This window comes from Canis aureus, chromosome 5 (genome assembly GCF_053574225.1).
Source record: "Canis aureus isolate CA01 chromosome 5, VMU_Caureus_v.1.0, whole genome shotgun sequence".
In the NCBI taxonomy this organism is placed as follows: Eukaryota; Metazoa; Chordata; class Mammalia; order Carnivora; family Canidae; genus Canis; species Canis aureus.
Window position 1 is genome coordinate 19981763 of NC_135615.1, and position 19806 is coordinate 20001568.

The 19806-nt window shown below is 35.6% G+C and overlaps 1 protein-coding gene across 4 annotated transcripts in view; it reads right to left on the minus strand.

Moving 5' to 3' along the window:
- STAM (signal transducing adaptor molecule) overlaps positions 1-19806 on the minus strand; it is a 79535-nt gene that overhangs the window by 39807 nt on the left and 19922 nt on the right. For 2 of the 4 annotated variants that reach the window (XM_077897045.1, XM_077897044.1), the window contains exon 2: positions 16433-16517. The exons of 1 other annotated variant lie outside the window; for it this stretch is intronic. In XM_077897045.1, coding sequence (XP_077753171.1) covers positions 16433-16517 — 85 coding nt within the window. Of the gene's footprint in view, positions 1-7364; positions 7504-16432; positions 16518-19806 lie in introns of all 4 variants that reach the window. One more of the 4 variants, XM_077897046.1, reaches the window with a different exon arrangement.

Here is a 19806-nt window from a genome sequence, read left to right on the forward strand (position 1 = left end):
AACTGAGAGCTCCAGTTGAGATCCCAGTTGACTGCCAGCCATATAAGAACATCCAACCCAATCAGGGCTTCAGAGGACTCCAGTCCCAGCTGTTAGGTAACTGCAAGTTCATGAGAGACCTCAAACAAAAAGTACCCAGCTGTTAACCCACAGAACCATGAAGATGATAATAAATGCTCATTTAAGCCACTAAGTCTTACATTGGTTTGTTATGTAGCAATAGATAATTAGAATCACCTATAACAAAGTGTGCTGACAGCTGTTAGCTTTAAACACTACTGTATTATTTACAATTGTTTGGGTTTGCTTTTCATCTTTTTTTTTTTTAAAATAAAATTTTAATAAAATTGCCTTAACTGTTTATCTCCTCATCTTAAGAGTTCCCGAATGGGCAGCCCCAGTGGCACAGCGGTTTAGTGCCACCTGCAGCCCAGGGCGTCATCCTGGAGACCCGGGATCGGGTCCCACATCAGGCTCCCTGCATGGAGCCTGCTTCTCTCTGCCTTGCTCTCTCAGTGTGTCTCTCATGAATAAATAAATAAAATCTTAAAAAAAAATAAAAAAGAGTTCCTGAAGATGGGATCCAGGGCTACACTGCTCACCCTTGGCTCCCTACTCCTTACCACCCATGGTACATAATTATGTTCTCAAGTGAAATTTGAGGAAACAAAAACAGGAATTATTTAGCTGATGCTGCTCACCAGTGACTAAAGGTAAACATTTTCATTCTGAATGCTGCCTAAAATAATGCCTTGAACAAGGTCAATGCTGAATAAAAAGTCAACAAGCTAAGTATGGAAAAACACTACTTTTCACTGTTGTACAATACTTAGTATTTAGAATAATCAAATAATCTTCCTTTCAAGCTCTATTTATTACCAACTCCCGTATGTCTTCCACTGAATTAGTTTTCTATGAGAAAAATGTACATTCTTTCATAAAATCTTGCCTTAGAATTACAATAAGATAAAAAAAAGAATTACAGTAAGATCAAAATAAGGGGAAAAATGCAGATTAAGTAGTGCTGGGAGGAGCACAGGATGTAAGGTAATTGATGGTAATAAACATAAATGAAGTATTTTGTAAAAATACATGCTAAAGATAAAATGAGCATGTGCATTAGAGTCTACCAATGATTCCCATTACCCAACCTCTGCAGTCTCTTGCAAAAAACCTTCTCAAAATTCCATTTTGGTATTTTAAAACTTTTTGTAAGACATATCCTCTTTTTCTTATCTTGAGATGGGAAAACAAAAAGATTGGGGTCAGGGATAGGGATAAGAACAGGGAAAGGGAAAATTTTCACCTTTCCCAGTTTTCCAACCCCAAAATAACTTTGCTGCTCTTAACCTACCAAGTGAGAAATGGGCACAGCACAAATCTCACCACTGTAAAATATAGGGGAATAGTACCATTTCCTGGGGTGTGTTTCCAAAGTCAGGGCACAGGTGAAAATTATAATTAGCCAATTTCTCTTGATCAAGGAGTTACCTGTTGGAAAACATACTCTGCCATCTCTCAAATATGCTCAAATAGGCAACTTTTCCTCAATTATTAAAGCAAAACTGTTATTTTGAGCCTCCATTAAAGAAGGTGGCTTTCATATAGGGCCACGTTGTTTAAAACATGCATACACTGAGCAAGAATCACACTCAGTACAGTGAGCTATTCACACTCTATAAGAAAATGAAAACTGTAATGGGGAGATAGCACATAATAAGCTCACTAAATGGAGAGCAGGGACAAGCTTTCTGGAAAAATTCAATTTGAGGGGGCTACAAACAATACAGTTAAACACAGTAAGATAAACATGCATATGATGCAGCTCATATCAGTTGTCAGAAGATCAAGGAAAAGTAAAGCTAATTTCACATTTCTACAACTCTCTTTTCAAAGATAATGAAATTTCAAATCTCTTTAAACAGCCTCAAGTAAATTTCCAAAACTGTTCATTACTTATAAATGTCTACCTACTTACAAGCATGTTGCTGTACAGTTATGACAGATAAATAGCTCAACACTAGTCTCCTAGTCACCAGTTAGTGGGATTACCTAAAAGGTCTTTCCATTAATATATATGGAAAAAGTAAGAAACATTTTGCTGGATAAAGCAGTCAAGTTTTGTGACATCTTGTGCTTTATAAAATTTTTTTTAAAATACCCTTATTTCAATTATGTCCCACTCTTCTACTTTTCATTTGAGAAGTATTTTGTATCATAAAAATAGTAACTTAAACTGTGATAAGGTTTTATATCCTTAAGGAAATTATTACCACTGAAAAAACAGTAAATTTAAATTCTAACTCCTCCATCTATTTCTAAGTCAATCAATGACCTTAGACCAATACACTTTTCAAAATGAGGATACTACTTCTTCATTATCCCCCTCATGGAACCTGACAAAAGAATAGGTTATTTTCCTTAAAATATTGCAAATATTTAAAAAAAAATAGTAATAATAATGTGTAACACAGTTAATGAAAGTGCTTGCATAGTTAACTTCTCATCACCTATGAAGCAGGAATGAAAAAGTACAAAGACACTAGCAGTAGATTTCTAAATAGAAGCACTATTATGTGCTCAGGGCAGAAAATTCTTTATAGTATAAGACTATCTGGAGTATCACATCCCTATGCCCCACCTAACCCTCATATGTTGACAATGAAAACCATCCCTAATATAAACATATTACCCAGGCTGAGAACCAATGCTAGACATAAGCAGAGCTACAATACAGTAGAAAAAGTAGAAAAGATCTGAAGCTTGACAGACCTCATCCTGAAAGGGAATTTTAACGCTTCCTGATCAGTTATGTTATTCCAATACTTTGAGAATTGTCCCAGGGACATAGAGAACTTCAACAACATTAATTCTAGTTTGTTCTTCTATCAAATTACTTTTACAACTTTAGCTTTCAAATTATTTTAGACTAGAATGATCTGACCTCTAAACTGTCACTTTACATACTCTAAAAAATGCTTTACAACTTAACCTTTCAAGGATTTACATTTATCTATATTGTGTAGTGGTGAAAGGCTAAACGTGTACAAACAGCTTTTATAGGTCTTAGTATAGGGTAGTACCTAGCAGGCACACACTAAAAGATACAGGAATTTAAATCTTAATTTTTTTTTCAATTAACAGATAATAAAAACCTTCCTTGAATACAGAGAAGAGTCTAATGTAGAGGATGCCTTTCAAAAGCGTAAAAGCAAGAGACTAACTTGAAGAGAACTCTAATATAAAATAGGAAAGCAATCAGAACTGAAGCAAGTAATTGTATATTCTATGACATATTGAAAAGATAGATTTGATCTATAATACAGTTTACATAAAACACAGTCTACACAAGGGCAAAAAGGGTGAAACACTGAGCACAAACATCAAATTCTTGACTTTGAGCTTGTAAAGTAGGTGTGTTTTCGTGAGATGACTGATGGAACATGAATTCAGTATACAAATGATATTATCTGGCTATATAAGGAACAAGTTCAACAAAGGGTTCCAGAAGGGGAGGTGGGTGGGATGATGGGGTAACTGGGTGACGAACATTAAGGAGGGCACATGATGTGATGAGGACTGGATGTTATATGTTGGCAAACTGAATTTAGATGAAAACAAAACAAGTTCATGATTCCAAAAGACTTCAGCAGAAAAGTAGGTAAATTAAACTTCTACATACTACATATTGAGGATTAATAAAAAGATAAGTTACTACATACTTAAATTCAGTATGAGGATATTTTGAGTTTCCTAGACCATATAAGACTAAAGCATATTTCTGTCAAGCAAAATACCAATATAATACATGGGAGAGAAAGGAAGCACTCAAAACTTCAATATCAAATTGGCATGTCTTGATTCATGATTTTAACTTTCAAATAACTGCTCATTATAGGCACCTAAGAATGTGACACAGATAAGTGAGAAATAAACATAAGATTGGGAGTAAAAGGGATCCCTGGGTGGCACAGCGGTTTGGCGCCTGCCGTTGGCCCAGGGCGCGATCCTGAAGACCTGGGATCGAATCCCACGTCGGGCTCCCAGTGCATATGGAGCCTGCTTCTCCCTCTGCCTGTGTCTCTGCCTCTCTCTCTCTGTGTGACTATCATAAAAAAAAAAAAAAAAAAGATTGGGAGTAAAAACCTGACTTTGATTTTTGCTTATGCTACTACTTTTGGAAGTCACATTAAAATCTCAGGGCTTTAGTTTCCCTATCTGTGAAACCATCTCTATAGTCACGAGGATTCTATAGGTCCTAGCCATAAAATACATCGTGTTTTAAAAATTGTAGTAAAATACAAAAGTAAAATCACTGTCTAGGGCAAGTAAAGATGAAAAAATGAAATTGAATCAGAACCCTACCCTAGTCAAGGACTTGGTTCCTGCTACTATCCCCCCTTTTCCCTGAATCATCATCTAAATTTCCTGCCTTAAAATGGATCATTCTCTTCGGGATACACAGAATTTATAATACAGTCCACCGATGAAAAAAGAAAATTCCTTTCAAACAACCAGTAAAAGAAAGACTCCACTTAAACAGTGGCAAAAGGACAAAATATCTCATAAGAAACTTTACCAAAAATATTCAAGACTTGTAAGAGGAAAATTTCACAACACTACTAAAAGATACAAAGATATGTTCTATTCTTGGATAAGAAGATTTAATATCATAAAGACAATTAATTTAAAACTAAGCCAATTTAAAAGAAACAATTTTGTTTTTAGACTAGTCAAGCCAATCCCAAAGTTTATCTGGGGAAGTAGAAAGGGGAAGGAGTATTTAGAAAAACTCTTAGGAGGACAAAAAAGAGGAAATTTAGCCCTGTCAAATACTGAAATGTATTCTAAGGCTTTAATAATTGAAACCATGTGGTAGCAGCACATGTATACACATGTACAAATAGGACAAAAGATAAAGTTTAAAAAATACACTGGTCATACATAGTGGGAGTGTCATACATAAAGGCAGTATTTCAAATCAGAAAGGAAAAAGATGTACTATTCAGTAAACGTCACTGGAATTTTGGGTAGCCAAACAGAAAAGAATAAAGTTAGAACCATACCTCATATTTCATAAGAGGATATTCCAAAAAGAGCAAAGATTTAAATGTAAAAAAATGTAACCACAGATACAGAGATTTTGGAAGACAGTTTGGCAGTTTCTCACAAAGCTAATCAGTCTTCCAAACCATGATCCTAGGTATTTACTCAACTGAGTTGAAAGCCTATGTCCCCACAGAAAAAACCTATACATGAATGTATTTCATAGCAGCTTTATTCAGTTACCAAAAACTGGAAGGAATCTAGATGTCCTTCAATAGGTGAATGTAAAAATGATATATAGTACATCCATATAATGGAGTATTATTCAGAAATAAAAAGAAATGAGCTATCAAGCCACGGAAGGACACAGATGAAGCTTAGATGCATTTTGCTAAGTAAAACAAGCTAGTCTGAAAAGCCTACATATTATATGATCTTGATTATACAACATTTTGATAAAGGCAACATTAAAGAAGCAGTTAAAAAATATACTGTCAGAAGTGAAGAGAAAGAGAGGAGAGGAATGAATAGGTGGAGCATAAAACATTTTTAAGATGGTGAAGCTATTCTGTGTGATATTTTAATGATATAGATCATTAAAGATTTGTCAAAATCCATAAAACTGTACTAAAATGAGCTTTAATGGAAACAATGGACTTCAGTTAATAATAACATATCAATATTGGTTCATTACTTGTAACACATGTACTATACAATGAAGGTGTTAATAATAGGGGCAGCTGTATGTGAAGAATAGGGGGGATATATAGATTTCTTTATACTGTCTGCTCCATTTTCCTGTAAATCTAAAACTGTATTCAAAAACCAGTCAACTAATTATGAAATTAAAAAATGAAACCATAAAGAAAAATGAGTTAATTCCACCAGAATGAGTTAATTCCACTAAAATTCTGCAAACCATAAGACTGATAAATTTACCTACATAAAAAATTAAAACTTCTAAATGGAAAAAAAACAAAGTAAAAAGAATAATACAATATATATATATATGTGTGTGTGTTTGCATGTGTGTGTATACATACAGACACACACAACTCAAACTATAGACAAGATATGCCCCTACTGTATCAAAGACTTCAAGAAATGAAAGGATATGTACAGTTCACAGAAAAGGAAACGTCAAAATCTCTTGAACATAAAAAATTATGTTTAATTTTGCAAAGGATAAAGTGAGCCTTTTAATTAATGTAAAACTAACACATGATGAGCCCAGGGTGATGTAGGAAAAGTGCTGAATTACAATACATCTGAAATTAATATAACATATACATCTGAAATTAATATAACACTGTATGCTAACTGGAATTAAAGTAAACAAACAGAAAGACTGGGGCACCTGGGTGGTGTAGTCAGTTAAGCGGCCGACTCTTGGTTTTGGCTCGGGTTGTGATCTCATGGCTATGGGATTAAGCCCCAAGTCTAGCTCCATGCTCTACATAGAGTCTGCTTAAGATTCTCTCTCCCTCTGCCCCTCTCTCTCCCCGGACATGTGCATGCTCACACGGTCGCTCTCTCGCACGTGCTCGCTCTCTCCTTCTCTCAAATAAATAAATAAATCTTTAAAGCACAAAAAAACAGAAATAAAGACTATCCCACCTCAAGCCTCTTCCCTTTATGGACTGGGGTCAAAAACAAGCCCCAACCACTTCTTCCTAGGCCTCCAAGTATCCATCCATAAAGGTCAGAAGGAAGTCTTGGACACCCTACTTTCTCTACTATCCAATAATTGAGAATTTGAGAATACATGCCTATAATTCCTGTTTACACCAGTCCCTACAAGAAGCTCCCAGACTAGCCTTTCCATCATTAAACAGTTCTACGTGTGTATTACTTTCCCCCTTTTGAAACTTCTCCACTGTGTCCTCTAGAATTTACAGTCCAATGTCAACAAAAGCCCCAATCCTCAGTCCTTTTGCTTTACAGAAATCTGGCTCTCCAGGGAGGATACTATTCCCACTATAATAGGTCGGTACAAGATAAGGGTCTTCTTTGCTTCCATTACTACTTCCTATTCATTCTCCCTCCCTCTTTCCTAACAGTCCAGCTCTCATCAGGTGGGACTATCTTCTAACTGCACTTATTTAAAAAAAAAAACAGGGATCCCTGGGTGGCGCAGCGGTTTGGTGCCTGCCTTTGGCCCAGGGCGTGATCCTGGAGACCCGGGATCGAATCCCACGTCGGGCTCCCGGTACATGGAGCCTGCTTCTCCCTCTGCCTGTGTCTCTGCCTCTCTCTCTCTCTCTCTCTCTGTGACTATCATAAAAAAAAAAAACAAAACAAAACAAAACAAAACTCACGTGAGGTGCCTGCATTGCTCAGTCAAGTACCCAACTCTTGTTTTTGGCTCAAATCAGGATTTCCAAGTTGTGGAATCCAGTATCCCTTTAGGCTCTGTGCTGGGCATGGAATTTGCCTGACATTCTCCCTCCTCTCTCTCTAAAAAACAAAAAAAAGTCCTCAATTACCCCTTCATCCCTCAAGGATTTTAACTCCTAGCTCATTGCCACTCTCTCCAACACTACCTCTGTTTTAATTCCCTCAGAGATGTTAATTAATTACTACATGAGTGATGTTCCCAACATCTTGGCTTTTTAACTTCTATCACACTTTATTAACTGTCATGGTCACATCCTAGACCACGCCATTACCAGGAAGTGAAAACTCTCTATAATCTCAATTTCAACCATTCCAACTATGACTTCGATTTTCCTAACTCACTCACTCTTATATTCAACTCTCATTTAGGGCAACTCACCTCTGTTCTTGCTACTCTGTATCTTTGAAGTTCTTAGCACCAACCATTTTCTCTCTTGTAGGATTCACTTAGGTATTATTTCCTCTGCCTGGAACCTCTGCTTTCAGCTCTTGGATTCTTCTCAACTTTAAAATCATAAATGTTATCCTTTCACACTGGGCCTTCCTCAAAAAAATCTAAGTAGGTCTCCCCTTTTATTCTCCACTAAAGCACTATCTTGGCTTATTATCTGTCTACCTATTTATTTCTACCTTCCACTAGCAGACTGTCACCACAGCTGATGACAAAGGCTTTGTTGTTTTATTTACCACTGCATACACAAAGCATGATACCCAGCTAGTACTCACTGTTTTGTCATATAAAAGAAAAAATGACTGATGCAGAGAGAATGAAACCAACTAAAAATAAGTCCACAATGTAAAGTAAAAAAGACATGAAAAACCAAGATCACACTTTACAAAAAATCCTTTAATTTTATTCCTCTTGGGATTTCTAATTTAAATTATATTTAATCCTAAATATGAATTATATTCCATTTGTAAACTGGAAAAACCTATAGTACCTAGGGCTGTGATAATTATATAAAATGTTTCTAAAGAACTTAAACAAGACTTGACAAATAATAAGCCATCAGTAAATGATGGCTATTATTCTTAAAAGAGCACTTGGAAGACTCTGAAAATTAAGGCTTATAACTTGAAGATATGATTATCATACTATATATTGGAAGAAATGTGTTCCTCTATGTAATTGAAGATGTCTGGGTCAGAGACTACTTTTCCCTTTAAAAAAATCTGAAAATACTACATCAACCTTCAGGTGAAAAACAGAAATAGTCACAGCCCAGGTCTAAGACAAGGCAATACAGACAAAATGAAAAGTATTTTTAGCAAACTCTTTTCCAAAGGCTTATATTTGTATTCTTCACAAAATGTCAGTCATACTATATATCCTTCTAATTCTATAGGAATAAATCAAAGATTTATCATCTAAATAATCCCTTAACCAAGTTATATATCATGTTTTCCACATTCAGTCAACTCTATCTCTGCCCAAAGCTAAGCAAAGACAGTTCAGATACAAAGTAACAATACAAATTAATCTGGATGTCAATCACAGAATTTTAATTTTAACTTGTATTGTGGATAATCAACACCTACCCTCACATTTATTCTTCATGTGAGAATATAAACAAATGATTTAGAACAAATAAAAGCTATTCATTATGTGAAGACATGCTAAAGAAAACTGCTACCATCATTCTCAAACTTCTCTTGATTCTAAACAAACAGACTTTTCAGTCTATCATATGACCTCATTGGTTAGGCATTTTTCAGTACTTACTCATACACTGGAACTGTACCCTAAAAATCATGTGAATGTCCTAGGAAGTCAGAAAAATTTTTCAAAATGTTCTTTAAAGTTTTAAGTCCAGCATATTCAAACATTTCAGGCTTAAAAAATAACCTCTATAACCTATATGAAACAAACAATAATTACAACTACTAGGTTTCCTGAGACTGATATAATTATTTGCGATTATTAAATAATTTGTTAATTTTTTTTTTTAGGATTTTATTTATTATTCATGAGAGAGAGAGAGAGAGGCAGAGACACAGACAGAAGAGAAGCAGGCTCCATGCAGGAAGCCGGATGTGGGACTCGATTCTGCTCGATTCTGGGACTCTAGGATCACGCCCTGGGCCGAAGGCAGGCGCCAAACCGCTGAGCCACACAGGGATCCCCAATAATGATTTTAAAGTGTGGTAATATTCTACATGCCACTAATTAAAACCTGATGTTAAACTACAAAATGATTTCTGTATGTTGTCAATTTAACAACCAATGCATTGCTAACAGACATTAAAAGAAATGTATTTCTAAGGCTATCAGGATATATTAATGAATTAACTAATTACAAATGTGGAATCATGTATACAATATGCTTATTATATATCAATGGAAAATAAATTCATACTCCTGTAAAGAAACAATGAAAAGATATAAAAGCAAGAAAAGCAGCTACCTATATAGGATGGACGAGAAAAAGAGATCGGAGTTAGTCTTATCCATGTTCATCTTTTCAAGTTGCTTTAATTTTTGAGCCATGTAAATATAAATCTATTGTTAAATCAAAAAAGTACATATTTTACATAAACATAAGTATTTCCTGAAATCAACAAACATAAATACATTCACACTTATGTATGGTTTAAAGAAGAGAACAGTAAAATTTTTAAAAGAGAAAGAATATAAGGAACATTTTTCAAAACAATGGAAGCCATGTTTCTGGGTCACAGTTCTAACTAAATAAAATTTCACAATAATGGCTTTTTCTTCCCTTAAAAACTTGAGAATATTTTCCAAACTACAACAACTCTAAACTAGATGATGCTTGAAGAAGAAGAAGAAGAAGAAGAAGAAGAAGAAGAAGAAGAAGAAGAAGAAGAAAAAAAAAAAAAAAGGAAGAAGAAGAAAGGAAGGAAGGAAGGAAGGAAGGAAGGAGGAGGGAAGAAGGAAGGAAGGAAGGAAGGAAGGAAGGAAGGAAAGAAAGAAAGAAAAAGAAAGAAAGAAAGAAAGAAAGAAAGAAAGAAAGAAAGAAAGAAACAAAGAAAGAAAGAAAGAAAGAAAGAAAGAAAGAAAGAACGAACGAACCAAAAGGATCGGGGGGGGGGGAGAAAGACTTGACAAAAGTTATTTTATTTCTGCACTAAATAATTCCACAATATACTGATGGTTATAAGTAATTTTGATAAAAATATCAAAGCTTATAGATAAAGAAAAGCCTTTCCTAAAGTTCCCTCTATAATCCCCAAATCCATCCTCTTAAATAAATCTGTATATTTTATAAAATTAAATTAAAACCAGGGGATCCCTGGGTGGCTCAGCAGTTTAGTGCCTGCCTTCGGCCCGGGGTGTGATCCTGGAGTCCCAGGATCAAGTCCCGCATTGGGCTCCCTGTGTGGAGGCTGCTTCTTCCACTGCCTGAGTCTCTGCCTCTTTCTCGGTCTCTCACATGAATGAATAAATAAAATCTTTAAAAAAACAAACAAAAAAACCCCCAAATGGTAATGCTTTTTTAAAAAATCTAGACTGCTGCATAGTACACAACTAACCTTATGAAATGCATTCCAATCCATAATTTCCCATACTTTAGCCCACCCTATCTAAATTTGTTTCAGGAAAATACACAACACATGTGTATGGTTTCAGGAACACCTCTCTCAAACCAGTGACATTTCTCAGTCTTAACTAAAGCACACCGGGTCCCTCGAATATCTTGCTGACAACCTACAGTGATATTCAATAGTTTTATGCTACCTTCAGGAACCCATAACTAAATATATGTATGGAGGTTCCTAGGTAACATAAACCAGATCTCCACAAGTTCTCCATATACACTAATTGCAAAATGATTTAAAAGATTAAAAACAAACTCTAAGTGGTTCTAAGTGGTTACCAGGTGCTGGCAGGGAAGTGATGAGGAGTTGTCTAATAAGAGTTTTAGCTGGGGTTGATTAAAAGTACTAGAAATGGGTAGTGGTGATAATCCCACAACAATGTGACGGTACTGAATGTCACAAACATGCCACAAAATGGATAAATCCTAAGTTTTATGTTATATATATTTTACCACAATAAAAAGAAATAAGCAAACAAAAGAAATACTACAAACACCATCATAAGTATCCCATATGGGCAGCCTGGGTGGCTCACAGGTTTAGCGCCACCTTCGGCCCAGGATATGTATGATCCTGGAGACCTGGGACCAGGTCCCACGTTGGGTTCCCTGCACAGTCTGCTTCTCCCTCTGCCTGTGTCTCTGCCTCTCTCTGTGTGTCTCTCATTGAATAAATAAATAAAATAAGATTAAAAAAAAAAGTATCCCATAGTTTACTGCTCACTTGAAAAGCACCTTAATAATTTTACTACTACTAAGTTGATTTGAAAATATCTGTTTTTTTAAAGATTTATTTATTTATTCATAAGAGTCACAAAAAGAGAGAGAGAGCGCGCGTGAGAGAGACAGGCAGAGACATGGGCAGAGGGAGAAGCAGGCTCCTCGCAGGGAGCCCAATGCTGGACTGGATCCCGGATCCTGGGATCATGGCCTGAGCCAAAGGCAGGTGCCCAACCGCTGAGCCACCCAGGCATCCCGATTTGAGAATATCTTACACAATTGTGTAACACCACTTATCCTTAGGCATGTAGATGCAACACTTAGGGCTCACAATAATTTTAGGGGCCCATAAAAATAAAAATTTATTTTAAGAGAAAAAGAAAAAAATGAACTTTTGGGGCAAAGAATGTCTGGGTGTATAATAATATAGTTGTTTTTGTAATAATGCAGTTATAAAACAGTTTTATTAATTTTCATGGAAAAAGGGACCCATGAAGGCAAAAGTGTTGAGGGCTAGTGAAAATGAACATGGCCTTAATGGTTTCCATTTCCTATTATGAAATTATCAAGGTACAAGAAAGTGAAAACACAACTAGATATGTATATAAAACATTATTCTCTAAGAGAAATCATAAAATTTAAGGGTGACATTTTTTAAAAGCTCAGCAATATTAGAATAGCGTCTCAATTATTATTTAATCCTTTTCAAATAATTCTTTATTAACGGGAGCTATGAAAAGAGATTGTATTTATATAAATAAATGTTTGCAAATTAATGAAGATTTAAAGGAACTAGAGCACAATAAATGTTAAGGGAAGAAAAAAATAAGTAGAAAGAAAAAAGGAAGAGAAGGAAAGAGGAAAGGAAAAAACATTATTTAAAAGGAGAAACAGAACTACATCTCGTTATTTAAATCAGCAAAGTTGAAAATACTTCCTAATTCACAGACTTAGCATTATGTCAATTAAAACGCCCAAAAGATAACTGAAATATTAAAGAACATACTGACAGGAAGTATACTGTCTAAAATAAATTTGAAAAAAATGATCATGTATCTAAACCTACTGATACTAGATGAAAAAGAGACAAGTTAGGGGGGAGGGGCAGTGCCTAGATGGAACAGTCAGTTAAGCGTCTGACTCTTGGTTTCAGCTCAGGTCTGATCTCAGGGTAGTGAGATCAGCCCCATGTCAGGCTCCACATCCAGTAAAGAGTTGCTTGGGTTTCTCTTTCCCTCTTTCTCTGCCCCTCCTCTGACAATGATCCTCCCCCCAGCCAATTAATAAATAAATCTTAAAAAATGGGAGAACTTTTTTTTAAAGCTACAAATTAAGACATTTTAAATATATGAGGTCAATATGGATGGACCTTGAGGGCATTATACTAAGTGAAATAAGTCAGAGAAAGACAAATACTGTAAGATCTCTCACTAATACGTGGCATCTAATAAAACTGAACTCAGAAATAGAGAGTGGGTTGATGGTTGGCAGAGGTGGGTGTGAGGTGAAGTGGTAAAAAGAGGCAAAAGGTAGAAACTTCCAGTTTTAAGTAAGTTCTGGAATATAACATACAGCAAGGAGAGTATAGTTATAATGCTTTATTGGAACTTTAAAGCTGCTAAGAGAGTAGGCCTTAAAAGTTCTCTCATAAGAAAAAATAAGGAAAAGAATAATAAATAGTAGCAAAAAAACTGTTAACGTGAAGAAAAACAAACTGAAGGGAAAAAAAACTGAAGGAGCCTGAGATGTCCTTAAACAGATGAATGTATAAAGATGTGATTGATATATATACACACACACACACACACAATGGAATATTACTCAGCCATCAGAAAGGATGAATACCTACCATTTACATCGACATGAATGGAACTGGAGGGTATTATGCTGATTGAAACAAGTCAATCAGAGAAAGATGATTATCACATGGTTTCACTCATATGTGGAATATAAAATAGTGAAAGGGACAATAATGGAAAGGAGGGAAACTGAGTGGGGAAAAATCAGAGAAGACGACAAACCAGGAGAGACTCCTAACGCTGAGAAACAACCAAAGGGTTGTAGATGTGGAGCTGGGGGGGGAGGGGGGTTGAGGTATTAAGGAGCGCACACGATGTGATGAGCACTGGGCATTATAGTATATGCTGGCAAAATGAATTTAAAAAAAAAAGAAAGAAAAAAAAGAACTACTCATCTCTTTATCTTCATTGTACATTATGCAGAATTTCAGATAAATTATAAATTTTTTAAATGGAAAAATATGGACTATTTCTAGTAATGAAAAGCAGTTTATCTTTGTATTTCAAGCAACAAACCAAATTATTTAAAAAGTATCTACCAATGTAAAAATGAAAAGAAAGCCGACAGAGTGAAGAGGGGAGGCACTTAGTAACTGGAATGCTAGATAAAAGTTTTATCTCCAAATTGTACTGGGATGGAATTAGGTTGATACCTAATCCTTAACAGACAAATTGTCACAAAATTGAACTTAATCAAAAAGAGGTTAAGTTGCACCCATTTAACCATGTGCCAGATACTACTATAAACATTTTACATTTGTTAACTAATCTCACACTGACAATAAGCACCTTGTGAAGAAGCCACTATTTTTACTCTTACATAGCAAACCAGGAAGATAAGATACTTACCCAGTATGACACGGCAGAGCGGTCAGAGCCAGAATATGAACCCAGACAGTCTCACTTCAAAGTCCATGCTCTTAACCACTAAACTATCTGCTTCTTTCCTCTACACAACAAAAATTCATGGACCTTTTCATTCTATAAATCTAAGTCTATCAGACAGACATAAACTATGATAACACAAAACAAGACACAAAAAAGAATGATTTTGATAGACTGCTTTGAGGATTCACAGGACCATAATATGATTTGCAATAAAGGGGATAAAGAAAGGTTTGTGGAAGAAATGAAGTGTATATTGGGCCTTGAAGGATATGAGACAGAGAGACAGAAAATGAGAGAATCAAATACTTCACACTAAAGGAATACAATGACCAAAAGCCTTAAACTAAGGTAGAAAAGCACTAGCAGCTGAAAAGCTTGACTTGAAAAAAAACAGTACTTAGAGGAAAAACAAACGGAAAATAAATGAGTCAGAGGCCTAGAGAGAGGTCAGACAACTCACTGCAGAAGGTAGGGGAATGACATGGTCAGAGCTGTTATGGGGCAATTAGATATAAGAAGTAGACAGAAATGAAATGGAAATGGAAAGAAATGTCAGAAGGTTAATTCACTAGTTTAGGCATGAAAAGGAATGTCTCAAGTGGGACCAACAGCAATAGAGAAAAAGGAATAGATATACAGCACACAGTAGCTACTCAAATTCCAATTAAATAAAGGAACTAACAGGGTCAGAAACAAAGACTAGGTACACTAAAATGTAAAGACAAGAAAGCAGATGGATAAGGCCACATTTGGAGGCCACAGTCTGGGGAACCTAATGAAGGCTGTACGTTACAGGCCAGAAAGGAGCTTGATTGAAGGGTCAGAAAGACTATGAAGACAAACTGCCCCTGCCTGTGTTCAAGAAGTTAATTGAGGAGACTTTATAATAATATCAATATTCTGTGAGATATTTTGGAGGCAGATTGATAGAATTCAACAATATTAATGTGGAAGTGACTCTGAGGTATTAAGTGCAAATGAATTAATCTTGTCATTAACAGAGATCTACATGGTGAGATGAAAGCTTATATAGTATGATGTCCAGAAATAATGATGTGTCCACAAGACTAGTGCTAGGATGAGAAAAATCAGGGCCAAAAATATAGATGCCACCCATATAAAAATACAAACAAATTGCAAGATTTAAAAAAATGTACTGGCAAAGAAAAAAGTATTAGAAAAAAAAAATGGATCTAAGAAAGTTTAAGAAACTGCATATATTTAGAAGGGAAGGAAGGAGAGCCAAAAAAGCATCATCAGATGGTTAAGATTAGCAACACAAGAGTCAAGTAAAGGGGCACCCAGCTGACTCAGTTGGTGAAGCATTCAACTCTTGATCTCAGGGTTATGAGTTCAAGCCCGTGTTGGATGTAGATATTGCTTAAAAATAAAATCTTAAAAAAAAAAAAAAAAGAATCAAGTATAAGACAGCAGTGCTCTCTAACATTTTTCACAGCAAAGTACATAAATAAGACAAGATTTTTGTGGCACAAAGGGGTAAATGAGGCTGCTAATAACCAGGTGTTTATTAGCCCAGGAATTAAGATATATTAGTCTGTATACCAGTTAATCCACTCACTGTATTAAAAGCTCTGTATTAACAAAAAAGGCTTTATGCCAAAAAGTTTAAGATTATACTGTCCTAAAACTGTCTATACACTGATTAAGTAGGTGGGATATTCCAGATATGACAGTGAAGAAAAGAACTGAAAAATAACTGCGAAAACTTAAGAAATCACTTACCTGAAAAAACACTATTGTTTTAAAAGTCAGTGGAAAAAGCTAGGCTTCAAGAAGCAACTATGGACAAGGGTGTTTAATTAAAAAATCAACATTGTTACCAGTCATGTTACCCTAATTGGTTGTAAAGGATAACTTAAATGGGATAATTCCTCAAATCTTGCTAGCAAAAACATTGCCTTCTTAAACTAAATTATAATTGTAATATGCTTTGCCTTCTAATTCTCATTTTATTCCTGTTAATAAAGAGAATATATATTTCTGAAACTTGGCAACACTTACCCAGTGCGAGATTGACCGACTTTATCACAAATATCCAAAATGAGGCCCCAATCCTCAGCAGTATTCATCTCACTGGTTGCTTTCTCTGTGTTTATGAAAAGAAATTGCAGGAACATTATTTTTAAAAATCTTTAAGAGGTAAATGACCACATTCAAATGACCAAATTGTGATATCGTCAAGTATCAACTAGAAATCAGAACAGCTGCCAGCAATCTGTTTAATGAGATGGTCAAGTACATCCTCAAAAGAGGGTAGGGTCACATTTACTCTCTATTACAATAATTTTCCCCATTCACACTTCAGTTGCTTGTTATTTAATATAAGAAATAGGCCAGGAATTTAAGAAACAAAACAAATGAACATAGGGGAAGGGAAGGAAAAGTTTAAAAAGATGAAAACAAAGAGAAAAAAACTGTAAGAGACTTAACTATAGGAAAGAAACTAAGGATTGCTGGTGGAGAAGATGGTAGTGAGGGGCATTCAGGAGGGCATTTGATGTTAATGAGCACTGGGTGTTATATAAAACTGATGAATTACTAAATTTTACCCCTGAAATTAATAATACACTATGTTAAATAAATTGATTTTAATTAAAATTTGAAAAAGTAAAAAAATCTTTAAAAAGAGAAGAAACAGGCCATTGATGGGAGAGCTGGGTGGCTCAGTTGGTTAAGCACCTGGCTCTTGATTTCAGCTCAGGTGTTGATCTCAGGGTCTAAGACTGAGCCCCCACATCTGACTCCATGCTCAGTATGGAATCTACCTGTCTCTCTCCGTTTCTCCCCTGTCCCCCTGGGCTCTGCTCACACGTTCTCTCTCTCTCTCTCTCTCTCTCTAACAAACACATAAATAAAATCTTAAAAAAGAAAAACAAATAGACCATTGATACTTATTTATAAAACAACAAAAAAACTACATACAGATCTATCCCTTTCCCCATGAAGAAAGACTAAAATAAGAAATAGTTTCATCATCAAAAACTTCTTACCTTTACTTGCCAGTGAAGAAACATAACTAAGTACAAATCTTTAGCAAAAAGTTTCAGGTAATTAAATTATTATGTAATTTTGTCGATTTTTGTATCTGACATGGGGAAGGAAGAAAATGAACAAAAGAAACCAAGCTTTAACTGAGGATTTCCCATTAAATGAAAATGACAAATTTAGAGATATCACAGATTGAGCTCAATCATCTCATTAGGCTCCCTCTCTTAATTAAAATAAAAAGTTCTGGGGGATCCCTGGATAGCTCAGCAGTTTGGCACCTGCCTTTGGCCCAGGGCACGATCCTGGAACTCCAGGATCGAGTCCCACCTTGAGCTCCCAGCATGGAGCCTGCTTCTCCCTCTGCCTGTGTCTCTGCCTCTCTCTCTCTCTCTCTCTCTCTCTCTCTGTCATAAATAAATATTTTTTTAAAAAATGTTTTTAAGGCAAACACACAAGGACAAGGAAAACATTAGAAGCAATAACAGCAACAGTATCTCAAAAACTATGTAACAATATAGATATGGTTACCTACTCAAAAGACCTAAAAAACATGCATCATATACCAACCAGCAATAACAAAAAAAGCTTAAGAACCAGCTTGTTTTATACCACTGAATTCTCAGAAAAGTCAAGTACTGGTAGCAGAAGGAAATGCCTGCAGTTGACAGTGGAGAAGAAAGAGGATTTAGAATGGAATAATGCTACAAAGTGTAGGTAGGTATCTATTTTGCCTTCCTTCATCAGGAGCTCTGGTAACCACCTCTCCCCAGCCTCCTGAGCAAATGAGTGAAGATTTGCTTTCTGGAGATAAAGCATAGCTGAGACATAAGCACCAAAAATAAGTAATTATTTCCAGTTTCCAATACAGCATTTAAGGAACTTGGAAATTATCACTCTATCCAACCAAGTAAAGAGCTGAAAAATAAACTCTTCTGAGATCCCTCAGAAGTGAAGTCACAGGCCAAATGCTGTGCCCAAAATCAGAGATACAGACAGATGGATACACAGAATAACAATTTAATAGATCAGAAACCCATAAGCAGAAATATCACCAGGAACCAGTACCACAGATCTAAGCTGTAACAGACAAATTTCCTAGAGCTAAGTGTGCACAATTCTGAAGGCTAAAATCCAAAAGGGTACAGACACAGAGGATTTCCCACATTTTTATAAATTTTATTCTCAGGAGCTCTCCCAGGATCTCAAGATAAATTCAGAGAAAATTTTCCATTTTTTAGCAGGATGAGGGGGACAATAACCATTGTGAGATACACCAGAGCCTTCTTTTCTGAACAAGGACTACTTGTTAATTATTTTAACCAGTACCTAACCAACCAGGGTTTTTACCAGAGATTAACCCACCTACAGTTAGGGAAAAGTCCCAACACCAGCCTCCCATGTGGAAGAAAGGGAATATCCAACTTCAGCCCATCTAGCCATCCTTCCTCACCCAAAAGAGGAAAAAACTGAGAAGCAGTGAGAAATTCACATCCCAGGGGCAGAAGGTCACTTTAAAAGACTGAGACCTAATCACGAGACTACAGAACATGTCTTACCTCATCATTCCTTACTATTACACTATTAAAGGATGGTGTTCTTTCTTTTTTTGGGAGATTGGGGGTATGTTGTTTCCTTTATCTAGGACATCATGTCTAGCTTTCAGCAAACCACACTATAAGGCAAAAAACACAGTCTGAAGAGTAAGTATCAGAACCAGATTCACACATGACAGGAATGGAGTTATCAGACCAGGAATTTTTAAAGCTATGATTAATATGCTAAGAGCTCTAATGGAAAGAAGAGTCAACATACAAAAACAGATAAAGAATGTACGCACAAAAATGGAAATTCTAAAAAAGAATAAAAAATACTAGAGATCAAAACTGGTATAACAAAAATGAATGCCTGTGATGGACTCATCAGCAGACGGAACACAGCTAAAGAATCTCTGGACTTGAGTATATATCAATCGTAACTTCCAAAACTGAAGAGCAAAGGGGAAAAAAATGACTAGAAGAAAAAAAAACTACAATAGATTATCCAAGAACTGTGGGAAACCATAAAAAGTAAAACAGGCATAACTGAAATAGCACAGGAGAAACAGAATACTTGAAGCAAAAACAACTCAACATTTCCCCAAACTGATGTAAGACATCAAACCACAGGTCCAGGAAACACCAAGCATAACAATTATCAAAAAAGCTACACCTAGGTAAATCATTTTTAAATTGCAAGAAAATGAATGATGGAAGAAAAAAATGGAAAAAGAAGTCAGCAGAAAAAAAAAAAACAACACCTTACTTATATAGGAATAAACGTAAGAATTACATCTGACTGAATGGATAAAGAAGATGTGGTATATGTAGACAATGGAATATTACTCAGCC